This window comes from Mesocricetus auratus, unplaced genomic scaffold, assembly GCF_017639785.1.
Source record: "Mesocricetus auratus isolate SY011 unplaced genomic scaffold, BCM_Maur_2.0 Super-Scaffold_2245, whole genome shotgun sequence".
NCBI lineage: Eukaryota > Metazoa > Chordata > Mammalia > Rodentia > Cricetidae > Mesocricetus > Mesocricetus auratus.
In genome coordinates this window covers 26,563,967-26,588,160 of record NW_024429180.1, presented here as the reverse complement: position 1 = coordinate 26,588,160, position 24,194 = coordinate 26,563,967, and the positions used below count along the sequence as shown (strand labels likewise).

At 36.5% G+C, this 24,194-nt stretch overlaps 1 protein-coding gene across 1 annotated transcript in view; it reads right to left on the bottom strand.

Moving 5' to 3' along the window:
• Klhl1 (kelch like family member 1) overlaps window positions 1–24,194 on the bottom strand; it is a 328,230-nt gene that overhangs the window by 75,466 nt on the left and 228,570 nt on the right. The window contains exon 7 of the mRNA XM_005083637.4: window positions 18,810–19,034. Coding sequence (XP_005083694.1) covers window positions 18,810–19,034 — 225 coding nt within the window. The remainder of the gene's footprint in view (window positions 1–18,809; window positions 19,035–24,194) is intronic.

The window sequence follows — 24,194 nt, the reverse complement described above, 5'->3', positions numbered from 1 at the left end:
ATATAAAGGCCTAGGACAGTGACTGACATATCACCCAATTTGCATTAAAAAGCAGGTTCCTACCATAAAGCTCCTAGTGCAAATCTTAGCTATTTTATGGCCAGCAGGGTAGAACTCTAGCAAAGAACTATGCATCACAATGGAGAAAAATCTGGAGTCCAGGCTTAGGGAGAGCTTTGAGACAAGTACAGGCCTTCAGACCTAGAGACCTTCTCCAAATAAGAGCAAGTAGAGAGCAGGAAATTTTGCTGGGGAGGGAATCCCCATGCTGTTAAGCTTGGACAGAGCTGCCAGGCCATGGCAGATTACAGGGCCTGACCAGCAAGTCCTCCCATCAGACTATAAACCTTGAACAGTCATAGTATCCCTCCCCTTTTTTTAGATCACTTACCACTAAACTGAAAAACTCCAAAGCAGTGGTACTCAGCCTCCCTAATGCTGTGACCCTTTCATGTAGTTCTTCTGGTGCCAACTCCTATTTTCACTGATATTTCATGACTATATTTTCTCTACTGTTATCAATCAAAATGTTAATATTTGTGTTTTCTGATGCTCTTAGGTGACTCCTTTGAGAGGGCTGTTCAACACAAAGGGGCCGTTTCCCACAGGTTCTTAACTATAAATGGAGATCATAATTGTTCTAAATAATACAAACTGGAGATACAGAGGAAAATGCTGAGAGATCAGAGAGAAGCAATCCACAGCTACACTTTACCTACACAGAGTATCAGCAGACATGAGAATGAGTTCCTGTTTCATCATGCTTATATCCTCTCTCTGCCCAGCCATTTGACCTCCTGTCTGTCTGTACACAGCCCCAGACCTCTATGGTTAGATAGTGGCAGGCTCCATTCTCTGAACTTCAGACAGGCTTTATTTGTACAAGCAAGATATCACGAGTTAACCACTTGCCTTAAGAGTCCAGTAAAAACTGTTAGGGAAGACAACATTTTTTTTTAAAAAAGACATGATATCGAAGTAATACAAACAATGAGTAGCATATCTATATACCAAGGAAAAAATACTGAAATGTAAATCAGTGACATAGCCCCATTAACAATTGATAAACACACACATGCACACGCCCACACCATGGAAATATAATAACAAATGAAATAGACTTCAAAAATGAAATATTGAATGCAGAAATTAAGTAAGACACCACGAGACACAAAGATTAAACATGGTCATGGATTAGAAGCATGAATCATGTTAAAATGATTATCTAACAAAAAGATATCTAAAAATTCAATCCAATCACAATTAAGATTGTTAATGGAAATTAAAAGACAAGGGAGTGTCAAAAACTGCGAACAATGACAAAAATACTGTGGGCATATTGGTATGCTTGATTTCAAGTTACATGACAGATATAGTAATAAAATTGGATTTAACTGTCACAGAATACTGACATTATAGATCAGTGATATCGAAAAGAACACCCATATCTCACTCCACACAACTATAACTACCTGATTTTTCAGAAAAAAGCAAAAAAATATATGTAGTAAAGTAAAATAAAAGAGCATCTTTAGCAATTGGTGCATGAAAACCTAGACATCAACATGAAAAAGAATGAAAGATATTCTCTGTGTCCTATTCTCCATAAAACTCTCTTGCAAATATAAGACTTGATACCCAGAATTGCTGGAAGAAAAATTAGGGAGTACATTTCATAAACATGGCTAAGTATGTTGCAGCATACACCAGTAACAAAAGAAATGAGATAAAAAAATTGATAAGTGTGGTATTAATAAACTAAATATCTTTTTAACTCAGACAATAAATGATAGATGAAATAGCAATATTTTCCAGGTAAGTATTTGGTAAAGTATTGAATATTATAACAGGAATATAAAAGGAACACACAGGACTAGAGAAAATTAAAAAAACAACATAAAAATCTGACTATGGTGTGATATATATTTCTCCAAATATCTACCATTGAATAAGAAATACTTTAAAAGTTTTATCATCATTAGTCATCACTTATGTATGTGTTTATTTTGTCATAGTTTGATGTTTTGTTTTTACTTTTTTATATGTATTTTTTATTCTGATTTTTGGTTTGGGGGAAATTTGTTTTTATTAGGATTTTGTTTTTTTGAAAAAGAACTTAAAGTTAGATGTGTAATGAAGTGAGAGGATTTTGAAGAATTTTGGGAAGGGAAACAATACTATTGAAATATACTCAAATATAAAAATAATTTTAAATAATAAATATACAAAAATGAGAAAAATAATTTATAACACACTACAGGGAAATGCTCGCATACATGGTAATTGAAGTTCTATTCTAAAAACCAGGCAATTAGTCAGGAGTAGTAGTGCATGCCTTTAATCCCAGCATTTGGGAGGCAGAGGACGGTAGATCTCTGTGAGTTTTGAGGTCACCCTGGTCTACACCGAGGGTTCCTGGGCATCCAGTGATAAATAGTGAGATTCTGTTTGGAAAAACAAATCAAAAAGCTCAAAAATGTATTTGCCTTGATTTACATGTATACATTAACTTGTTAATGTATACTGCCAATGTAGTACAAAAACACAATGGAATTTTAATATTATTAATAAAGGAAAATGGAAGGTACAGTTAAATGTACAAAACCAAGGATAACATAATCAGAGACAATCTAGGCTAACAAATATAAGCACCTGTGTTCCCTATCATATTTAGATCGCCACCACAAATCTTTAGATTTGTGTATTTAGTTTGGAGTACCACCAGAAAGCAGCATGTAAGTTGTGAATAATTGTGGGAGGTACTATCTTAGTGGAATGTGGACATTCGTGTATGGCCAAATGAAGATGGAGAAAGGGAATAGTGGGCTGGAAAGTTTCAAACAGGGTACTTGCTTTTACTCTTTGACTCTTTTGGGGAGCCTGCCACCTAGCTCCAAAATAAATACAGGGCGTCCTTTTCTTTTTTATAAATGCCCAGCATTAGGTTGGCTTGTTTCTTGCCAGCTTTTCTTAAATTACACCATCTACATTTTTCCTATGGGCATTTTCCTTTTCTTCTTTTATCTTGCTATCACTCTCATGCTGGCTGTGTGGCTGGGCGACTGGCCTTTCTCTTCTAGCTCTTTCTCATTTCTTGCTCATTCATCTCCTCTATTTATTCTCTCTACCTGCCAGCCCTGCCTATCCTTTCTCCTGACTTGCTATTGGCTGATCAGCTCTTTATTAGATCATCAGGTGTTTTAGGCAGACCAAGAAACACAGTTTCACAGAATTAGAAAAATGCAACATAAAATAATGAAACACATCTTTTCATCATCAAAACAGATGTTCTGCAGCTTAAACATATGTAAAGTTTCTTAAAATAATATTCCACAACAAAACAGGGGATAGAATGATGGGGGAAAGAGAGGATAAGAGTGATAAAAATAACATTGGAAGCAGTGTGGTGAAATTATATACAATATTTACAATCTGGTAGACCATTTAAAAATTTGGATTTGAAGGAAGGTGTATTTCAATACTAGATTATGTCAGTTCTGAAAGAAAGACAGAAAAAAGAAAGAAAGAAAGAAAGAAAGAAGAAAAGAAAGAAAGAAAGAGTGTGGGCATGTGTATGTGTGTGTGCGCACATATGCATGTGTGGTATGAGGAATGGTATGCTCCTGCAGGAGTTTGTCAGGGAGGACCCAGAAATCCCATAATCATTGCTCATCATAATTAATTTACATGAGCCTATTGCTGAAGACATAAGTTGAATACAAAATAAAGACATACAAAGTTAATCTGATATGAACGTTTCCTCAACACTGGCTAGTTTCACAATTCCATGAAGTAACATGAACTATTCTGAAGGAATTAGGTATCAATGACTGCATACAGCTGCAAATTTTATGCACTACAGTAGCAAACTGCCAGGCATGCTGTGCCAATTGACGCAATACTGGCAAGACTGAGATGGAGGCAGCATCTTCAGTGGATTTGAAGTTTGCTGAGCTATTAGGAATTCACACCTACTACTATGAATCTTTTCAAAAATCTACAGTCGAGGAAGTCCTATATCCTACAGAAAGAAGCTAATACTCCTGCTTCGCTATGTGAACATAACACAATATTGTCTGCTAATTTTTTACTCACAGCACATAGAAAAGTGCTACTGTAACCATTAGTCAAAAGGATATCTCTTAATATCCAGATTTATTCAGAGACCCTTGACTGCACAAGATGTTAGGAACTAAGAAAGACTGAAAGGTCAGACCTAAATCATACGTATATGTCATTCCTTTAATGTACACGAAACGTTGAAGCAGAAAGAGTAAAACACTAGGGAAAGGTGCTGCAAAACGTCACTTTTTTAAGGCTGACAAGTTCATGTCAATCTTGAACTCATTACAACTGCACTATGGGCTTATGGAGACATAGCCCAGTCAATAGTCAGCTTTGGATGGGGAGAGGCTCTGAGCAGGGCATCATGTTTAGTTATTTTAGTCACTGATGTGCTCACAAGGTTATAGCAAAAGGCTCCAAAGCTGTGGTCACATATAAAATCTAGTTAAATCCTAGAAAAACAAAACAAATTAACAAACAACAACAAAAGCATGAATGTAGTTCTACAGTGCTAGGAGAAATTTCCTCCTATGAATTGCATTAATTCTAATCATAAAGTGGTTGGTTATTACTACAATAATCTTGTCACTATTACACTGGTGGACACATCAGTATTTGGCCATCTTCATTAGAAGATTTTATGGTAAATGTAAATAAAAACTCATTCGTAAATGCTGTCTTGAACACGAAAACAAATCGATGAATCCATCAGGTAAAATCCAAGCTAGGTATTCAACAGGTAACGTGACATTGTGCTTACAGAATACTAAATTCATGAGGGTTTTCCTTTACTATTTATAGTTACTCAGTGTAGGAAGAATTATTATAAAAAACTTTCAATTTATGCCTTAACAGCTTTCCCTAGGGGTCCATAAAGAGTCACCACAGTAGGCATAGGATCCAAATCTGTGGGCTGCAAAAAAGTATCTTCTCATACCAGTTCATTTTATACATGTACTCCTAATTGTCTGTTTCTACTTTATTGACCCTTTCGTGCTTCTAAGTTCTCCATGTTACTTCTTTATTTTGCTGCACACTTATTTTCCTACACTCTTATCCTTTTACATTTCTGCTAATCTCTGCCAGCTTCTCTCTCCAACCATTTTCTCTCTAGATTCCTCTTCCCAAACCTCTTTCTCCCCAGAGGTTTGAAGCAAAGGATAAGAATTACAGAGTTATGGTTCCCTTGTTTATCCCTCCTCCTTCTCTGCAACTGGACTCTGGGAGTTTGGCTCAGTGCTTGGCTGGGAGAGCCTGCTTCTACTTCGATCAGCTGCTGCATGAAGACTCTAGGAATGGCAATCAAGATAGTCATCAACCTCATTATAGGGGAGGGGTATCAAAGGCAGCCTCTCTTTCACTGCCTATATTCTTGGTTCGGGTCATTCTTGTGGATCCCTGAAGATTTTCTCAGTGACAGACCTCTCTCCAAACCTATACTGGCTCCCTCTATAAAGGCATTTCCTTTCTTGCCCCCCGCCCCCCACTCTGTTCCTTCCCTGTCTCAGTCATCCTGATCTCTCTTGTTCCCCTCCCCACTCCTTTCACCGCCTCTCCCCTTCCCATCTCAGTCTTCTCTCCCCTTGTGTTCCCAACTTGAACAGGGGTTCTTGTCTTCCTCCCCTTCTTCAGAGGGCCATGCATTCTTCTCTTAGGGGCCTCCTTACTTCCTACTTTCTCTGGTGGTATGGATTGTAGGCTGGTAGTCCTTGATCTAAGTCTAATATTCGTATATGAGTGAGAAGATAACCTGTTTGTCTTTCTGTGAATGGGTTATCTCACTCAGGATGTTTTCTTCCAGTCCCATCCATTTGTCAGTGAATTTCAAGATTTCAATGTTTTTTTGTGTGTAAATTACCACATTTTCTCCATCCATTCTTCAGTTTAGGGGTATCTAGGTTGCTTCCAGGTTCTGGCTATTATAAACCACATTGCTATGAACATAGCTGAACATATGTCCTTGCTGTATGAATGTGTATTCTTTGGGTATATGCTCAAGAGAGGAATTGGACACAGTTAGAGCATAGAGACCCTAGTCGTAAAACTGGGAAACCAACATTGAACTGAACCAAGCCCTCTGAATGTAGGTGCCAGCTAGGAGGCCAAGGCAGTCTATCGGACCTCTAACAGTGGAGCCAGTGTTTAGCCCTAGATCAAAAATGGACTTTGGGAGCCCATTCTATATGGAGGGATACTATTGCATCCCATATACAAAAAAGAGATATAGGCCCTCCCCCAAATGATGTAACTGACTTTGATGGTCCCCCATGGAGGGCGTCACTATCCTTGGGGAGTGGGGTGAGCAGCATGGGAGGGCAAGGAGGTAGGGGAATTGATATGTAAAATAAGAGTGTGTCTAAAATAGAAATACTGCACATGGACAAAAAAAAAGAATTACAGAGTTAGTTTTTCATTAGTCAGGGTGCACATTTCTAAGTTAAAGGCAGAGCCATAGCCATGGCAGCATAAGGTCCCAGGGTCATAGGAGCAAACCTTTGACCAGGCAAGGGTAGAGACAATGCCCAGTGACAATTTTAAGACACAGATCTATTGTTATTAGACTGGCAAGTGAGGAATAACTATGGTTTTCTTAGACATCTTAGTTGGACATTTGCAGCTCTCACCTTGTACATAGCTTATGATCTGTTTACAAAATGTCTTTAGTTTGAACTTGTTGTGAGATGAAAATGAGTTAATTGTGTGCAGTTAGTCTGAGTAAGACAACAAGTCAGGTTATTAAGAATTAACATTAGTTAACACCTGCTGTATCTCTCATGGCCTCTGACAAGTATAATATTCATGAATTATGCATATTTAGTTTTATTTATATTGTGTTAGGGTTATTAACAAATTATAAAATATGTTTTCACAAGTACAAAGTAAATTAGAAAAAAAGTATCTCCAAAATAGACTTCCAACTTAAATACTTGTCTGAATCCTTTCTATATATGTAATAAGAAAATAATATTTTTGTGGGTTTCACATGGATTCAGCTGTTTAAGTCATAGAAAAAGATCATGTAGCCATAGTTTATAAAATATTACTTTTGTAATTTTCTGTTTTGAATCAGTGAGACATGGGGCAGGGAAAGAAATAATGGGTCCCTATAAATCTCATCTGAAGTATGTGAGTATGTGATCTGAATGAAACTTGAAAAGCTATTTTGAAATTCAGTATGGTGGTTTCTAAGAAAATGGGGAATAAACCTACCACAAGACCCAGCAATATCATTCTTGGGTATTTACCCAAAAGATGCACAATCATACCACAAGGACATTTGCTCAACAATGTTCATAGCAGCATTGTATGCTATAGCCACAACCTAGAAACCTCCTAGATTCCCCTCAACTGAAGAATAGACAAGGAGAATGTGGTAAATTTACACAATGGAGTACTACTCAGTGATAAAAATGTGACCTCATGACATTTTCATGCAAAGAAACAGAACTAGAAAAAACTATTCTAAGTAAGGAAGCAGACTCAGAAAGACAAACATGGTATGTATTCACTTATAAGTGTATATTAGATAAGAAGCAAAGCACATCCAGACTAAAATCCACAGATCCAGAGAAGCTAGGGAACAAGGAGTATCCTAGGTGGGACACATGGATCACCCTGGTTATGGAAACTTGATGATATCTATGATGCAAACTGGACATTGGAGTGGTAAAGGGGAGGAAAGGGAGAACAGGCGGGAATGAGATGGCCTAGGCAGGGAAGGATATAGTAGAAGAGCAATGAAAAAGATATCTTAATAGAGGGAGCCACTATGGGCTTAGGGAGAAAACTGGTGCTGGGTAACTCCCAAGAATCCACAAGGAGGACCCAAACTAAGACTCCTAGCAATAGTAGAAAGAATACCTGAATTGGCCTACCACTGCAATCAGATTGATGAATACCCCAACTGTTACCATAGATCCTCATCTAGCAATTGATGGAACCAGATGCGGAGATCCACAACAAAGAACCAGGCTGAGCGCCAAGCCTCTAGGAAAAGAGAGGGATGAATGAATATATGAGAAAGGGATAACAAATCATGAAAAATGAATCTACAGAGATAGCTGAACCAAACTCCTAGAAACGCATGAACTCTAGATCTACAACTGTGGAACCGGGCAGTAAGACCAAGATACAAACCAAGTAATGAGCTAAATTGTTGGAGACCATTCCATAGGTAGGTTGCTATGTGCAGCCTTATTGCATGGGAGAGTGGTCTGGACCTGCCCCCAACCTATTTTGCCAGACAACGTTGACTCCTTTTGGGGGCCCTTACCAATGAGGAGAAGAGGACTAGTGGTGGGCTAGGGAGGAGTGAGAAGCCAAGGGGTGGGAGGAAGAACTGTGGTTGGAATGTTAAATAAAGTGAAAAAATAAAAAAGGCATATGCTGTCAGAGTCATTTCTTTTAGACATTTACTTAAACTACTCACCCCATTTATATTATGTATGTTTAACATCTAATACACAATATTGAATGTAATGCATTAAAATCCCTCATGAAATCTTGCAAATCTATGGAAACATTTATAAAGAGATAAGTTGATCTGGTCTAGAAAGCAATGCTATTCTTTAAGTACAAGAGATGCAAAAAGAACAAACATACATGCAAGTCATTACAAAACAGTGGGTATTCTGAACAAGGTACTCTTTTTTTAGAAAATGAAAACTGACAGACTAGAATGAGTTTTTTTTCTATCCCAGTGAACTGTAATAGAGAGAAATACAGGTTTATTTTTTTGCTGATGTATTTTTCAGTACATTCATTACTAGCTCTATTCTGTGTTTTCTAAAACCTATGAAAAGCCCTAACAATAAACAGTACATTTAGTCATATTTCTTCTAAAATATATACATATCAGTATAAAATTATGTTCTCAACAGCATTTTCAATGCCCATTATTTTTCCATCTGTTTTTCTCCAAGAATTGATGTAACTGTTTAGTTTTGTTACCCTAATACAGGAACATTTCCAGATACACGTAAAATCCATCTTGCTTTATTCCCTCCTCTTATTGTTCTAGTAATTTAACTCCAGATTTGTGTAATAGTTCAGATATTGAATCAGAATTCATTCAAGCAATAAATCCATTCAGAGACGAAGTTGGGCTATCAAAGTCTTGTAAATGGGAAGGAGTCGTATGCTAGTGTTCACAAAGAAATCTTATGACAACCTTTATTATGAGGACAAGAATCCTGTTAACTACACAGCAGATGACAGTGGCAGATCTTCAGATATTACCAGTATAATCACTAAAATATTCCAAAATCTTTCTCATGAGAAGCGTTGTTGTCATTCTTTCACCTCATTTTTCTCCTTCCATCTTTTATTTATGTTTGAAGGGGGATTATAAAGTTCATGTTCATCCTTTGTTAAACTGAGAGAGCTTAGCTTTAGAATGTCTTTACATGATCCACTCCTGAGAATTAGCTTCGCTCATCCTGAGCAAAGCCAGAACCTTTCCCTGACAAAGTTTAAACAGGCATTCATTACTTCCTAAGAACTGGATTTGCTATTGAAAACATAACGGTAAAACGGCCTCTTCTTATTTCACTCGAACATTTCCTTGTTCATGCTTCACTTATGGTCTTACAAGGTCATGTTCACATTAACTAAATTGCTTCCTCCCCAAATCACAAATGCCATGGAACATGTTATAACCTCCGTGTTATTAAATTTGGAACAAATTGAGTGAGCTTGTTCTGCCTTCATCTCATTTTTAAGGTTGTTTTCTGGACTACTCATTTTATAGTTTGTGCATTTTGCTTACAATAAAAATCTCTCAGATTTACTTTTGTATGCTGATTTCTTGGGCAAGAGTGAGATATCATACTATCTGACTATTAACTTTTATTTCATAAATTTCCACAAATCTATACATCTGTTTCAAATGATTTAAAAAGGATGTAATCGGAGTTATTTTCTCTATTTACTCTCTAGTTAATTTGGAAGATAACTGATGAGCAATTATACCATGGGACAGTGCCTGTCTACATATTTGCATACTGATTTACATATCTGTCTATCTACATTTCTATGTATCTATATATCATGATTACTTGTGTATCTTCTTACACAATATTTGTGTTCTTATATACAGATAACTTTCTTTGAAATTCAATGTATATTCAAATGATAATATTTTAATAGAGTAATTTCTCAATTAATCTTTCATGAATTAATAATGCATGTTTTGGACAATAAAGTATAAATAATTTAATTTACTTAATATATTGATATATTTCTTCTATTCTATATTGATAAGCTAGTTGAGTATTGGTTGCTAATTTAAAGTAACAAAATAACATATATATGTAAGGTAAACTACTATGTACATAGTAATTAGCAACTGCTTTCTCTATCAAAAAAGAACATGACCCTTACATTAGAGATGACTATACTAACAGCCCAGGTGTTCTATGATGCGCTTTTGAGAAACTGATTAATTTGTAAAAAAGCTTTGTTTCATATTAGAAAATAATTTTATAGGTTAATCGGACAAGTTATAATATTGAGCAATGATATAAAGACAACTGAATGAAGCAAAGAAAACAACACACTATGAAAATTCATAAAAGACAATAGTCAGAAATACTTGTGAAAATTCAGATGAAATATATTAGCCACCATAGCCAATGCTTATTTCGGTGGTGTCCTAATCTCCTTTGATAATTCAGAAAGTATAATATTCATGGGGTAGACAGATTGGTAAATGAGAAAATGTGACTTCTGTTTCTGCTTTCAATAATCATCTTTCATATCTATAAAATACCTTTGATACAAAAATGTTTAACACAAAGCCCTTTTAAATATTAACTTGATGTTCTTTTGCATGAGATAGATGAAAATATGAGATATATTACACTTTATTGCACTGCCTCTGGAAGACAGAGCAAAGTGCTAGATATAGAGATAAAACAGGCAAACCGGATAGTCTTCTGGTGCAGCACTGTGGAAGAAATATACAAACTACTAAAGTAAAGTGTGTCAGGAGAAATTGGGGGCAAATGAATGAGATAGAAATACTGCCTGAAGAAGATTGTTTAAAAGGAGCATTTTCTAATTCTTCATTAAAAATAAAGGATTTTCGATATAAGCAATTCTATTCTAATATTATGTTCATTGTGTTCCATATAAAATAAAATCACACAAGAACCAAACAACCCCTTCCCTAGGGCTCATGTATAGCCTACGGGTTTGCAGGAAATCCTTATTATAAGTCATTATATTACTCAATGTATTCTTCCTCAACAAACCTTTTTGTAAAGTATGAAGTGTTGTTTTATTAAGTTTTATCTAATATAAAATATTCAAAAGATAATTTTCAGAGTCAAGATTTGTTTGTTTGTGTTTGTATTTTGTTTTTGTTTTTTGAGAAAGAGATTCTCTGTGGCTTTGGATGTCCTGGAGCTAGCTCTTGTAGACCAGGCTGGTCTTGAACTCACAGAGGTCCACTCTGCCTCCTGAGTACTGGGATTAAAGGCGTGCACCACCATCGCCCGTCTCAGAATCTTGCGTGTTTTTTTCTCAACATATTATTTTATTTAAATTAGAAACATGAATGCTTCACTTGTCAATCCCAGCTCCCTCACCCACCCCTCCTCCCTTGTCCCTCTACCAGCCCCTCTAGCCCCCCAGCCAATCTCCACATCATTCCCAAGGGAGGGTGAGGTCCTCCTTGGGGGGATCTCCAGAGTCTGTCATTTCATCCAGGGCAGGACATAGGCCCTTCCCCATGTGTTCAGGCTGAGAGATCATACCTGTATTTGGAATGGGCTCAAAAAGATCATTCACACATTATGGTAAACACTGATCTACTACCCAAGGCCCCAGTGATTTCTGTGGCCTCCTCACTGACACTACATTCATGGAATCTGGATCAGTCTCCCCTGTTGGCCTCTCAGCCATCAGTCTGGGGTTCAAGATCTCCCCCTTGTACAGTCAGCTGTCTTTGTGGGTTTCACCAGCATGGTCTTGATGCCTTTGCTCATCTTGATGCCTCCATCTCTGTCACTGGGTTCTAGGAGTTCAGGTCAGTGTTTATCTGTGGCAATCTGTCTCTGCTTCCAGCAGACATTGGATGAAGGTTCTAGGATGTCATATAATGTAGTCATCAAATTTATAATCAAGGAGGGGCTATTAATGTAGTCTCTCCACTATGGCTTAGGTAAGCCACTTCCATCTGTACGTACACAACTTTAAATCATTAGTAGAGTCTCTTAAAACAACCTTGTTTTTTTTTCCTTTTTTCTTTTTATGCCGAGTCAGGAAGACTCCGGTAAGTGAGCCACGTGAATCTCAGCTTGTCGCTAACAAAACAGAGCACACCTGAGAAAAATGCTGCTACCAAAAATCTGTGCTTCTCTCCGTTCTTCTGTTTCTAAAATTCCTTTGAAGCTTTTGTTATTTTGCGTGGAAATTCATGATCCCACTCCTGATCACCATTTTGTTAAGAGAAGCTTTTTCCTTTAGAAGGAGCCGTTCCGCCAGCCTGGTTCTAGAGCCGTATCAGTCCCAAATAAACACACAGGAGGCTATATTAATTATGAAGCTGTTGGCCTTACTTGTCTCTTACTGGCTAGCTCTGCTTTAAGTAATTACCCCATAATTGTTAATCTAAGTATGTCTCTTACCGGAGAATAGTTCCAGGCTCCTACCCCAATGGTGTTACATGTTGACTCTCCTGTGTTTCTCCTTCCCAGAATCCTCCTGGACTCCTAGCCCCACCTATCTAGATTCCTATTGGCCAGCAGTAATTTATTAACATATACACAGCTTCCCCAACACTCCTCAAGCCTATAATGACTCTATCTATTATGATATCAATCATCCTGCTCTCCTCTATTTTTACCTTGACTCAAACTTCCTGCTCCCCCATGCCTTTTTCTCCTCTCCTCTTATCCACCTCTCTTTTTCCAGGTTCCCTCTCCCCTCCCCTGATGTTCCCAGTCTGCACAGGAGATCTTGCCTCATTCTACTTCTCTGGGGTATCATGCTTCTATCTTGGGAGCCTCCCTGTTTCCCAGACTAATTGCCATTGGGATTGTAGGCTGACACTCCCCTGATCTATGTCTAAAATCTATATAATACACACCATGTTTATCTTTTTGTGTCTGGGTTACCTCACTCAGCATGGTTTCCTCTAGTGCCTTCCACTATATAAACTATCATATCATCTTCAAATAGTGAAAGTTTGGCCTCTTCCTTTCCAATTTGTATCCTCTTGATCTCCTTTTGTTGTCTTATTTCTCTAGCTAGAACTTCCAGTAAAATATTGAAGAGATATGAGGAGAGTGGACAGCTGTGCCTTGTTCCTGATCTAAGAGGAATTGCCTTGAGTTTCTCTCCATTCAGTTTGATGTTGGCTATTGGTTTGCTGTATATAGATTTTATGATATTTAGGTATGTTCCCATTATCCCCTATCCCTCTAAGACCATTATCATGAAGAGGTGCTGGATTTTATGAAAGGCTTTTTCAGCATCTAGTGAGATAATCATGTTATTTTTGTTTCTGAGTTTGTTTATATGGTGGATTGCATTGATGGATTTTTGTTTTTTGAACCATCCCTGCATCCCTGGAATGAAGCCTACTTGATCATGGTGGATGAGTTTTCTGATGTGTTCTTGGATCTGATTTCCCAGTATTTTATTGCATCTTTTTTCATCAGTGTTCAGGAGATATATTGTTCTGAAGGTCTCTTTCTTAGTTGTGTCTTTGTGTGGCTTGGGTATCAATGTTATAGAAGCCTCATAAAAAGAGTTTGGCAAAGACCCTTCTGCTTCTATTGCATGGAATATTTAAGGAGAATTGGTATAACCTGTCGTTTGAATTTCTGGTAAAATTCTGAACTGAAGCCATCTGACCCTGGGCTTTTATTGGTTGGGAGACTTTTGATGACTGCTTGTATTTCCTTAGGTGTTAAGGACTATTTAAATTGCTTATCTGTTCTTGGATTAATTTTGGTAAGTGATATTTATCCAGAAAATTGTCAATTTCCTTTACAGTTTCAAATATTGTGGAGTATATCTTTTCAAAATATGACCTGATGATTATCTGGATTTCCTCACTGTCTGTTGTTATGTCTCCCTTTTCATTTCTGATTTTGTTAATTTCCAAGTTCATACTCTGCCATTTGGTAAGTTTGGATAAAGGTTTGTCTATCTTGTTGATCTTCTCAAAGAATCAACTCTTTGTTACATTGATTCTTTGTATAGTTTTTCTAGTTTCTATTTTATTGATTTCAACCATCAACTAAATTTTTTCTTGGCATCTGCTTCTCTGGAGTGAGTTTGCTTCCTTTTGTTCTAGAGTTTCAATTGTGCTGTTAATTCTCTAGTGTGACTATTCTCTAGTTTCTTCATGTGGACACTTAGTGCTATGAACTTTCTGCTTAGCACTGCTTTCAAAATGTTCCATAAGTTTGGACATGTTGTGTCTTCATTCTCCTTGAATTCTAGGAAGTCTCTAATTTCTTTTTGTATTTCTTGTTTTACCCAGGAGTGGTACAATTGTGTATTATTCAATTTCCATGAGTTTACAGGGTTTCTGTAATTTGTGTTATTGTTATATTCTAACTTTAAGGCATGGAGGTCTGATAAGATACATGGAGTTATTCCAATTTCTTGTACCTGTCAAGGTTTGCTATGTTGCCAATATGTGGTCGATTTTTGAGAAGGTTCTGTGTGGAAGTGAAAAGAAGGTATATTCTTTTGTGTTTGGATAGAGTGTTCTATAGATGTCTGTTAAACATAATTGTGTCATAACTCCTAATAGGTCCTTCGCATCCTTGTTACATTTCTGTCTTGTTGTCCTGTCTAGTGGTGACAGTGGGGTATTGTAGTCTCCCACTACAAGTGTGTGTGGTTTTATATGTGCTTTGTGTTCAGAAATGTTTCTTTTATGAATGTGGATGGTTTTGTATTTGGGACATAGATGTTTAGAACTGACACTTCATCTTGCTTGATTTCTCATGTGATGAGTATGAAGTGACCTCCTTCATCTCTTTTGATTGATTTTAGTTTAAAGTCTAATTTGTTAGATATTCGGATTGCTAACCTCAATTTTCTTAGGTCCATTTGATTGGAAAATCTATTCCCAACCCTTAACACTGAAATAATATCTGTTTTTGAAACTGAGATGTGTTTCTTGTATGCAGCAGAATGATGGATTCTGTCTTCGAATCCATTCTGTTAATCTGTGTCTTTTTATGGGCAAGTTAAACCATTAATATTGAGAGAAATTAATGACCAATGATAGCTCATTCCTGTTTGTTTTGGAATGGTTGTTGTTGGTGGAATTGCATGTGGATATTCACCACTTTTTCTTTTGCCTGTTGGTAAAGTGGGATTATCTATCGCCTATGTTTTTCTGGTTGTAGTTACCTTCCATGAGTTGGAGTTTTCCATCCAGAATTTTCTGTAGGGCTGGGTTAGTGGATATATATTGTTTAAATCTGGTTTTGTCATCAAATATCTTGTTTTCTCCATCTATATTGATTGAAAGCTCTGGTGGGTATAGTAGTCTTGACTGGCATCCATGGTCTCTTAATGTTGGTAGGATATCTATCCAGGACCTTCTGGCTTTCATAGTTTCCATGGAGAAGTCATGTGTAATTCTGATTGGTTTGCCTTTAGATGTTACTTGTCCTTTTTCCTATTTGCTCTTAATATTCCTTCTTTATTCTGTATTTTTGGGATCTTGATTATTATGTGTCAAGGGCATCTTTTTGGGTGTACTCTATTTGGTGTTCTGTAAGCTTCTTGCACCTACATTGGCGTGTCTTTCTTTAGGTTGGGAAAGTTTTCTTCTATTATTTTGTGAATATATTTTCTGTCCCTTTGAGGGTTGGTTTCTTCATCTTCTTCTATACCTATTATTCTTAAGTTTGGTCTTTTCATAGTGTCCCCTATTTCCTGGATATTTTGTGTTAGGGATTTGTTGGTCTTGAAATTTTCTTTGGTTGATGAATCTAATTCTCCTAGTGCATCTTCAGCACCTGAGATTCTTTCTTCCATCTCTTGTATTCTGTTTTATTCTTGCATCTTTAGTACCTGACCATTTTCCCAGCTTTTCTATTTCCAGCATTCCTTCAGTGTGTGTGTTTTTTTAGTGTTTTTGTTTCAGATTTCAGCCCTTGCACTGTTTGAAATGTTTCTTGAAATTTTTGCTTTGTCTTTTGCTCCATTTCTTGCATTTTTGGGTTGTTTTTTCTTCCATCTCTTTAACATTTTTTTCTCATATCCTCTTTTAGGGCCTCTATCATTTCCATGAAGGTGTTTTCTTATGTCATTTGTATTGGGGTGTTCCAGTCTTGTTGGTGTAGGTTCTTAACTCTGGCAGTGTCATATTGGTTTTTCTGTTGCTCTTTGTGTTTTTATATTGTCTCCTTTCCATCCATTCTTGCAGTGGATTCCAGGGGGTGCCTCTTCCTCTCCTGATGGGTGTGGGACTAGGGTTCTCTTCTGGTGGGTGTAGGCAAGTCCACTGTTCTGGTAGCTCTCCACTTCCTGGTCTTCTGGGTGTAGAAATGGCCTAGGATTCTGGGGTGCTTTGGATCCCACTGGGATGGATGGGAGCACCAGTGGTATACCCCAGGCACACGAGTGTGGCCTGGAGACAGGCCCTGATAATCTTAGTCACTTGGGTGGCACAGGAGACTAGGATGCTTGGGTGAGTTTGCTCCTGCATTTGGGATGGAAGCGGCCATGGCATTCCCCAAGCATGGGCAGCTGGTCTAGTCCTAGTTCCATGGGCAGAGCAGGAATCTATGGTACATTTGCTCCTGCTGCCGCTGTAGGAATGGAAGCCTCAGGCAGGCTGTCTGGAAATGGGCCTGTTGGTGGGGCAGGAGACTAAGGAACTTTGGCTCCAGCTGTTGGGATGGAAGATGCAGTAGTAGACCCCAAGCAAGGCAGCCTGTATAGTCCTAGTTCCATGGGCTGAATCTTGTGTTTTATAGACATTTATGTTATAGTAAAAACTCGTAGCTAATTGAAAACAGATTGACTTAATTACTTATATTGTCTAGGCAGACACATGACACCTCTGACATCATAAAGTTAAATTTCATACAATTTTCCATAGGTTAGTTTATCTGGTAGAAAATATTTCTGAAATTTACTGAATGATATGAAATATTTAAAGCACTTTATCATCTCTAACAATAAATCTATTCTTGTGACCTTATAAACCATGAATATATGTATCATGAGGCAAGGAGTAGGTGTATCAGTTTGGTAATGGAAGACATAGTGAATGGACACACAAGAAGAGGAATAGACATGAAAAGGATCAACTATTTGAGTTGCCACTGGGTTCTAAACCCCAAGGTAAATATTTATTTCCATAAAATTTTGGTAATTTTTCTTCCACTCGCATATCCACATGAACATTTATAATGTGATTTTTATGTGGCTTTGGAAATGGATGTATTGAAGGGTAGTGTCATTCTGTTCAATTCTAATGCTCTTAACTTAGCAGAATGTGTGGGTTTGTATGTGTGTGAGTGTGAACTATATATTTTGGTGCAGAAATATTTATATACATTTTAAAATCTATAAAAGGATTGTTTTCCTGTGGATGTCTAGTGATGGGGGAAGTTCTGTGTATGTGTCAATAAAGAACTGTTGGCCAATATTGAATCAAAATAGGTGGGACAAGGAGTCTAGGAGGATTCTGGGAAATGTAGTGAACTGAGCCTGCACCATGTGATTTCTTGGAAGAGGGAACACAAGTCTGAGTTCTTGGAAAGATAAGTCCTTATAAAAATATATATTGGTGATTAGGGGTCAATAATTAAGTCAGAGCTAGTCAGTGAAAAACAATAATCAATGGCCAAGAGCTTCATAATTAATATAGTGTCCTGTTTGTAATTTGGGGGTTCAGACAGCTCTGCAGGGCCCAGGTGACAGGCAGGCAAAACTACATGTTACAGTCTAGACATATGGATTTATAATTAAACTATGATATATATTTAATATGTATATCCTAAATATATAAAACATGTGTAATCACTTACCTGTTGTAGGACAATTCTTTGAAAGAAATGCTTTGCAGTTTTTCTTACAACTGTTACCCCATGGAATAAAGACTCAAAAATTCCCCATATTCAGTTCCTCATATAAACACACATAGAATTAAATAATGAAGACTATTGTTTCATAATTGATAGCACTGCCAAGTGAAATTGAGTTAAAATGTTCCTTTTAAAACACTCAAATATAAAGTGTAAATAAAGATACTCACTTAGAAATTCTGATTCTAAATCAGTGTCCTCATTCAACAAGATGCTCCTTGCCAGAGCAGAGGGGGCCTGTCATTCTTCTCTATTGTTTTCTCAATGGAGTGAATGAACCCTAGACAGTTAAATTTACGGTTCCAGCCCTGTGAGAGGTGCTATATTAATTGTATCTTGTTCATAATAAACACTTCTTCCCCTGAGTTAGATACTGTGTCTGTCTAGTACTGTGTCTTTAGTACATTATGTATATCTTATTTTGTCACACCAAAAGATTATGAGTTCTTGAAAATGTTATGAACTGCTAAACTCTCCTCTGTTTTTCAGCTTCCTTTTTCTACAGCTGAATACATAGTTGCAAATCTATGAAAAGTTGAAAAGTTTAAATATTGTCTTCAAAAAACATTTTATATGAGATAAGAATTTATAGAACTTACATTTTATTAATTTTAGTACATTTGTATTTTCAAAAGAATTTCTAAAAATTATATCAATAATTATAGGCCTTACCTAGACCATGCCTATGTGTTGACATCGGTGGTAAAACTGTCCATGTCTTGGTTTTGGGATTGTAACATTCAACAGTGTTCAATGTCTTTAAGCCATCTCGACCTCCAATGACAAAGAGTTTGTCATCAATAACAGCCACACCAAACTGAAGTCTCCTGCCATTCATCATTCCTGCCTGGATCCAAAGGTTTGTTCTGAGGTCATACTTCTCTATTGTTGTAGCTCCTGATAGAAAATAAAATAAAATGTTCATTAGTTCCACTGAATACTAAAAAAACTAGCTTTTATAATGGAGTTCAAATTGGAATGTGAAAACAAACTAATATTATTTTTTTGAAAACAGAAAACATGTCATAAAAACAAAGGGAATAATAAGTCAATAATTTATTTTGTCTTATTTATGGATATTGATGACATAAACAGACTCATATATACAGTGCTAAACTATTGGTTTAATGGGAAAATGTTAGGAGGAACACAGTTTTGACAGACCTTAAAAAGCTATGCTTTATTACATGTCATTTAAAGTATGTTTGGTGATCTTAGCTTGAAACAAAATTGAATGAAAATCCCTTTAAATGACAAAATTAGGTGTGCAAATGTTGCCACTACTGAAAGTAAAGATATGATAATTGAATCAACTTCACAGGGCTGGCAATAGCTCTCCATTCTTTTTACATTTATTTCATGGCTTGAATAAATAAGTGAATAAACAAAACATAAAAAAAGAAAGGAAAAAAAACTACAGTACCAGGTACTTACTGTCTACTTTGAATATCTGGGTGTCAAAGGATGTCCAGAACCCATAGAGTGAATGAGAAGAAATGAATCACTCAAATTGTCCTTTGAATTTTACATAGGCATTGTGATAGGTGTGGGCCCACATAATACATCACACACACAAAATAAGTGAATGAAATTTTAATTGTCAATTGTAAGATGCTTAATTTAAATGTGTTAAAATTGTCTGAGAAATAGGATAAAAATTATTTAGATATACAAGGTGTTATTACATTTTCAGTAATTGTAGTACCTAAATAATATAATATAATGACTCATCCACCATGATAAAGTAGGCTTCCTCCCAGGCATGCAGGGTTGGTTCAACAAACAAAAATCCATCAATGTAATCCACCAAATAAAAAAGCAGAGAAACAAAAATCATATAATCATCTCACTGGATGCTGAAAAAGCCTTTAACAAAATCCAACACACCTTCATTATAAAGGTCTTGGAAAGATGTGGGATAACAGAAACTTACCTCAACATAATAAAAGCTGTATACATCAAACCATCAACCAACATCAAACAGAAACTCAACACAATTCCTCTAAGATCAGGAACAAGACAAGGCTGTCCACTCTCTCCATAGCTTTTCAATATTGTACTTGAAGTTCTAGATAAAGCAATATGTCAACAAAAGGAGATCAAGGAAATACATATTGGAAAGGAAGAGGTCAAACACTCACTATTTGCAGATGATATGATAGTTTACATAAGTGACCAAAAAAACTCTACCAGGGAACCCCGGCAGCTGATAAAATACTTTCAGCAAAGGGGCAGGATTCAAGATGAACTCAAGAAAATCAGTAGCCCTACTACATATGATGATAAAAAGGCTGAGAAAGAAATCAGAGAAACATCGCCCTTTACAATAGCCACAAACAACATAAAATACCTGGGGGTAATGCTAAACAAACAAGTGAAAGACCTGTATCGAAAGAAATTTGAGTCTTTAAAGAAAGAAATTAAAGAAGACACCAGGAAATGGAAGATCTCTCACGCTCCTGGATAGGTAGGATCAATGTAGTAAAAATGGCAATCCTGCCAAAAGTAATCTACAGACTCAATGCAATCCCCATCAAAATCCCAGCACAATTCTTCACAGACCTTGAAAGAACAATTCTCAATTTTATGTGGAAAAACAAAAAACTCAGGATAGCCAAGATAACCCTGCTCAACAAAGCAACGTCTGGAGGCATCACCATCCTTGACTTCAAGCTCTATTATAGAGTTATAGTCCTGAAACCAGCTTGGTATTAGCACAAAAATAGACAGGTAGACGAATGGAATTAAATTGAAAACCCTGAGATTAATCCATAAAACTATGAATACCTGATTTTCAACAAAGAAGCTAAAATTATACAATGGAAAAAAGAAAGCATCTTCAACAACTGGTGCCGGCATAACTGGAGGCTGGCATGTAGAAGACTGCAGATAGACCCATGTCTATCACCATGCACAAAACTTACGTCCAAATGGATCAAAGACCTCAACATAAATCCTGCCACACTGAACCTATTAAAAGAGAAAGTGGGAGGCATCCTTGAAAGAATTGGTACAGGAGACTGCTTCCTGAACATAACTCCAGTAGCACACACACTCTGATCAACAATTAATAAATGGAACCTCCTGAAACTCAGAAGCTTCTGTGTGGAAAGCATGGGACTGACCGAAACCCTGTGAATGTGGGTGTCAGTGAGGAGGCCTAGGTAATCTATGGGGCCTTGGGTAGGATTTATCCCTGGTGTACAAATAGACTTTGAGTGTCCATGCCACTATGAGGGATGTTCTCTCAGCCTGGACTTTTAGGGGAGGGCCTAGGCCCTGCCCTGGATGAAATGATAGTTAATGGAGATCCACCATGTGGATTGGACCAGAGATTGTGTGGGGGACTGCAGGACCTGCTGCGGATGGAGGGGGAGGAGGGGCGGGAGTGGGAGCTGGGACTGACATGTGAAACAAGATTGTTTCTAACCTAAAATAAATAGATTCTAGAAATATTTGTTTTGAAAAATCATACTTACTGTATATATTGAAATCAGCCAAACTCTTGTCCAAATATTATGACCTCTCAATTTTACTATGTGTAAATAAATCTATAGTTAGTCCCCTCAAAAGAAAAAATTGAAAAGCTCTAAGTTAAAATGGATCCTATGACTGGAAATACTATAATTTGCTACTTTATTCTTGATTTACATAAAATATTACTACTCAAAATATATTCAAGATGGGTTTATATGATTGAAAACTCCTAACAATTCATAATCTTGCTACAAAGCTTGACCTCATTGTTAAGCCTCACATTCACAAATATCTCATATTTATAGATCTGCCATGAGTTTTGTGTACTTTTATCCATAAACCAATGCTCTATTTTATATACACTGTTATTTGCATATAATTCTGTAGGACTCATTAAAATTTTAGACTATAACCAGCAATAAACAAAACAAATAGGAGCACCTTGTGTGAAGATATTTTGCCAGTCGTAGTATTAAGATATAATTTACTCAATTTTTCTTGAAAAGTTAGATAGTAGTATAGTAACTTAAATAATGAATTATTGGATATAAGCAAACTATAAAGTATTATAAAACTATAAATTTTAGAAAAATAGACATACTATATGAAATTAATTGACAGCTTTTTAAACTGTGTGTGTGTTTTTAAAAATGAATATGCTTATTTTTATATCTAGGTACATTAACTCTATTCTAATCTACTATGTAAATACATATTTGAGATAAATTGCATCATTGAATAATTTCAAGAATGCCTGGCTATTGTCAAGACTATAGTGCCTGCACTCCACAAACTGACACTAAGGTTCTTTTGATGAAAACACTAAGGTTCTTTTGCTAACTCATTGAGCATAGAGATATCTTTCGAGAGTTAGCCTAGAGCCTTAACACTACTGACAAGTTGTCTTAGAGTTTACATTCCTGTGAGGAAATACTATGACCATGGCAACTCTTTTAAAGTACAGCATTTAACTGAGGCTGGATTCAAATTCAAAGGTTTGGTGCATTATCATTATGGCAGGAAGAATGGTGACATATAGGCAGATATGTTGCTAAAGATGTAGCTGAGAGGTCTACATTGGAGCTGCAGATACCAAGAAGAGACTGTGAAACACTAAGCCTAACTTGAGCTTTTGAGACCTCAAAACCCATCCAATAGTGACACCACCTCAAAAAAACCATACCTAGTCTGACAAGGACACTTCTCATGGGCTTATGGTGCCATTTTTTTAATTTATTGAAACCACCACTCTAATGTTTCTAGCGGTTCAAAAGTTGTGGGACAAACCAACTGTCAATTTATTTATTTATTTATTTATTTATTCATTTATTTATTTATTTCCCATTCAATGATGGAATGCATGACCAAATAACACTTCTGACATAATCATAGAAACTGTGACTTATTAGTCCTTGGACTTAGGGGAAATTCAAATACTTAAGTTCTGATAACAGAACATAAAATGACTTCTAATGAGATTCATTTATACTCATAGATCCATGCCTAGCTCAGATATCATTAGAGAAACTTCTTCCTGCAGAAGATGGACACATATAAAATTAACAACTGGACAGCTTTCAGAGAGTAAGAAAGAATGGAACACTCAATTCTAAATTACCTCTTTGTATAAATTCCTCACCTCAAGAATCAGGGAAGTACAGACAGGAGGGGACAAAAGATTATAAAAACTGAGAGTAAGGAAAGACATCAAGAAAGTTATACCTTCTAGACACAGCAAGGCTGATGCAAAGATGAAATCACAAAGAATGGCAGATGGACAAGGCCTGAACATGTCTAAGTCAGATGGTGGCCCAGCACTTGAAAGGAACTTGGACACCAACTTTCATCCCTAAACTAGATGTTATCTCCAACTGTGAACTTCTTACATATGAAAAGTAAATTTAAACCAAAGGCGTCTTACTGGATATACAAACCACACGCATGAGGGTGCTCTATGCTTATTAGTAGAAGACCAACCTAAAACTTAACAGTACTTTGTTGGTTCGCTCATATGATCATGCTTTTCCCAGGCAAGGTATTTTGCTTATATGTTATAGTTTCTCAGTTTATATCTTTATGACTTTTCTGTGTTTGTGAATGTGTGTGTTTGTGTGTCTGTATCTATTTCTTGTACTTTTCCTTTGTCTCCTTTTCCTTTTCATTTATTACTTTTGTCCTATTCAGTATTTTTTGTTGCTTTTAATTTGTCTTCTTTTACTGTATTGATCTTTTTAGATGCCTGTTTATTTTCTATTGAGAGAGCATCAAAGGGTGTGGATTTTATTGGGTGTATAGGTATATGATCTGAGAGGAGTTGTGGGGGAACCATGATGATAATATATTATATGTAACAAATTCCTTTTAATTTAAAAATAATGCTTCAACCTCACTGGGGAACAGAGTGGCAATTGAGTGGTGGGTTGGGAGGACTGGTGGGTCAGGGAAGGAGGTGAGGGAGAGAGAGCTGGGATTGACATGTGAAGCAAGCTTGTTTCCTATTTAAATAAAAAAAATCTTAAAAATAAAAAGAGTTCTCAAAGTTTGTAGTTTGGTACTAAAAGAAACCAATATTTTAGTATT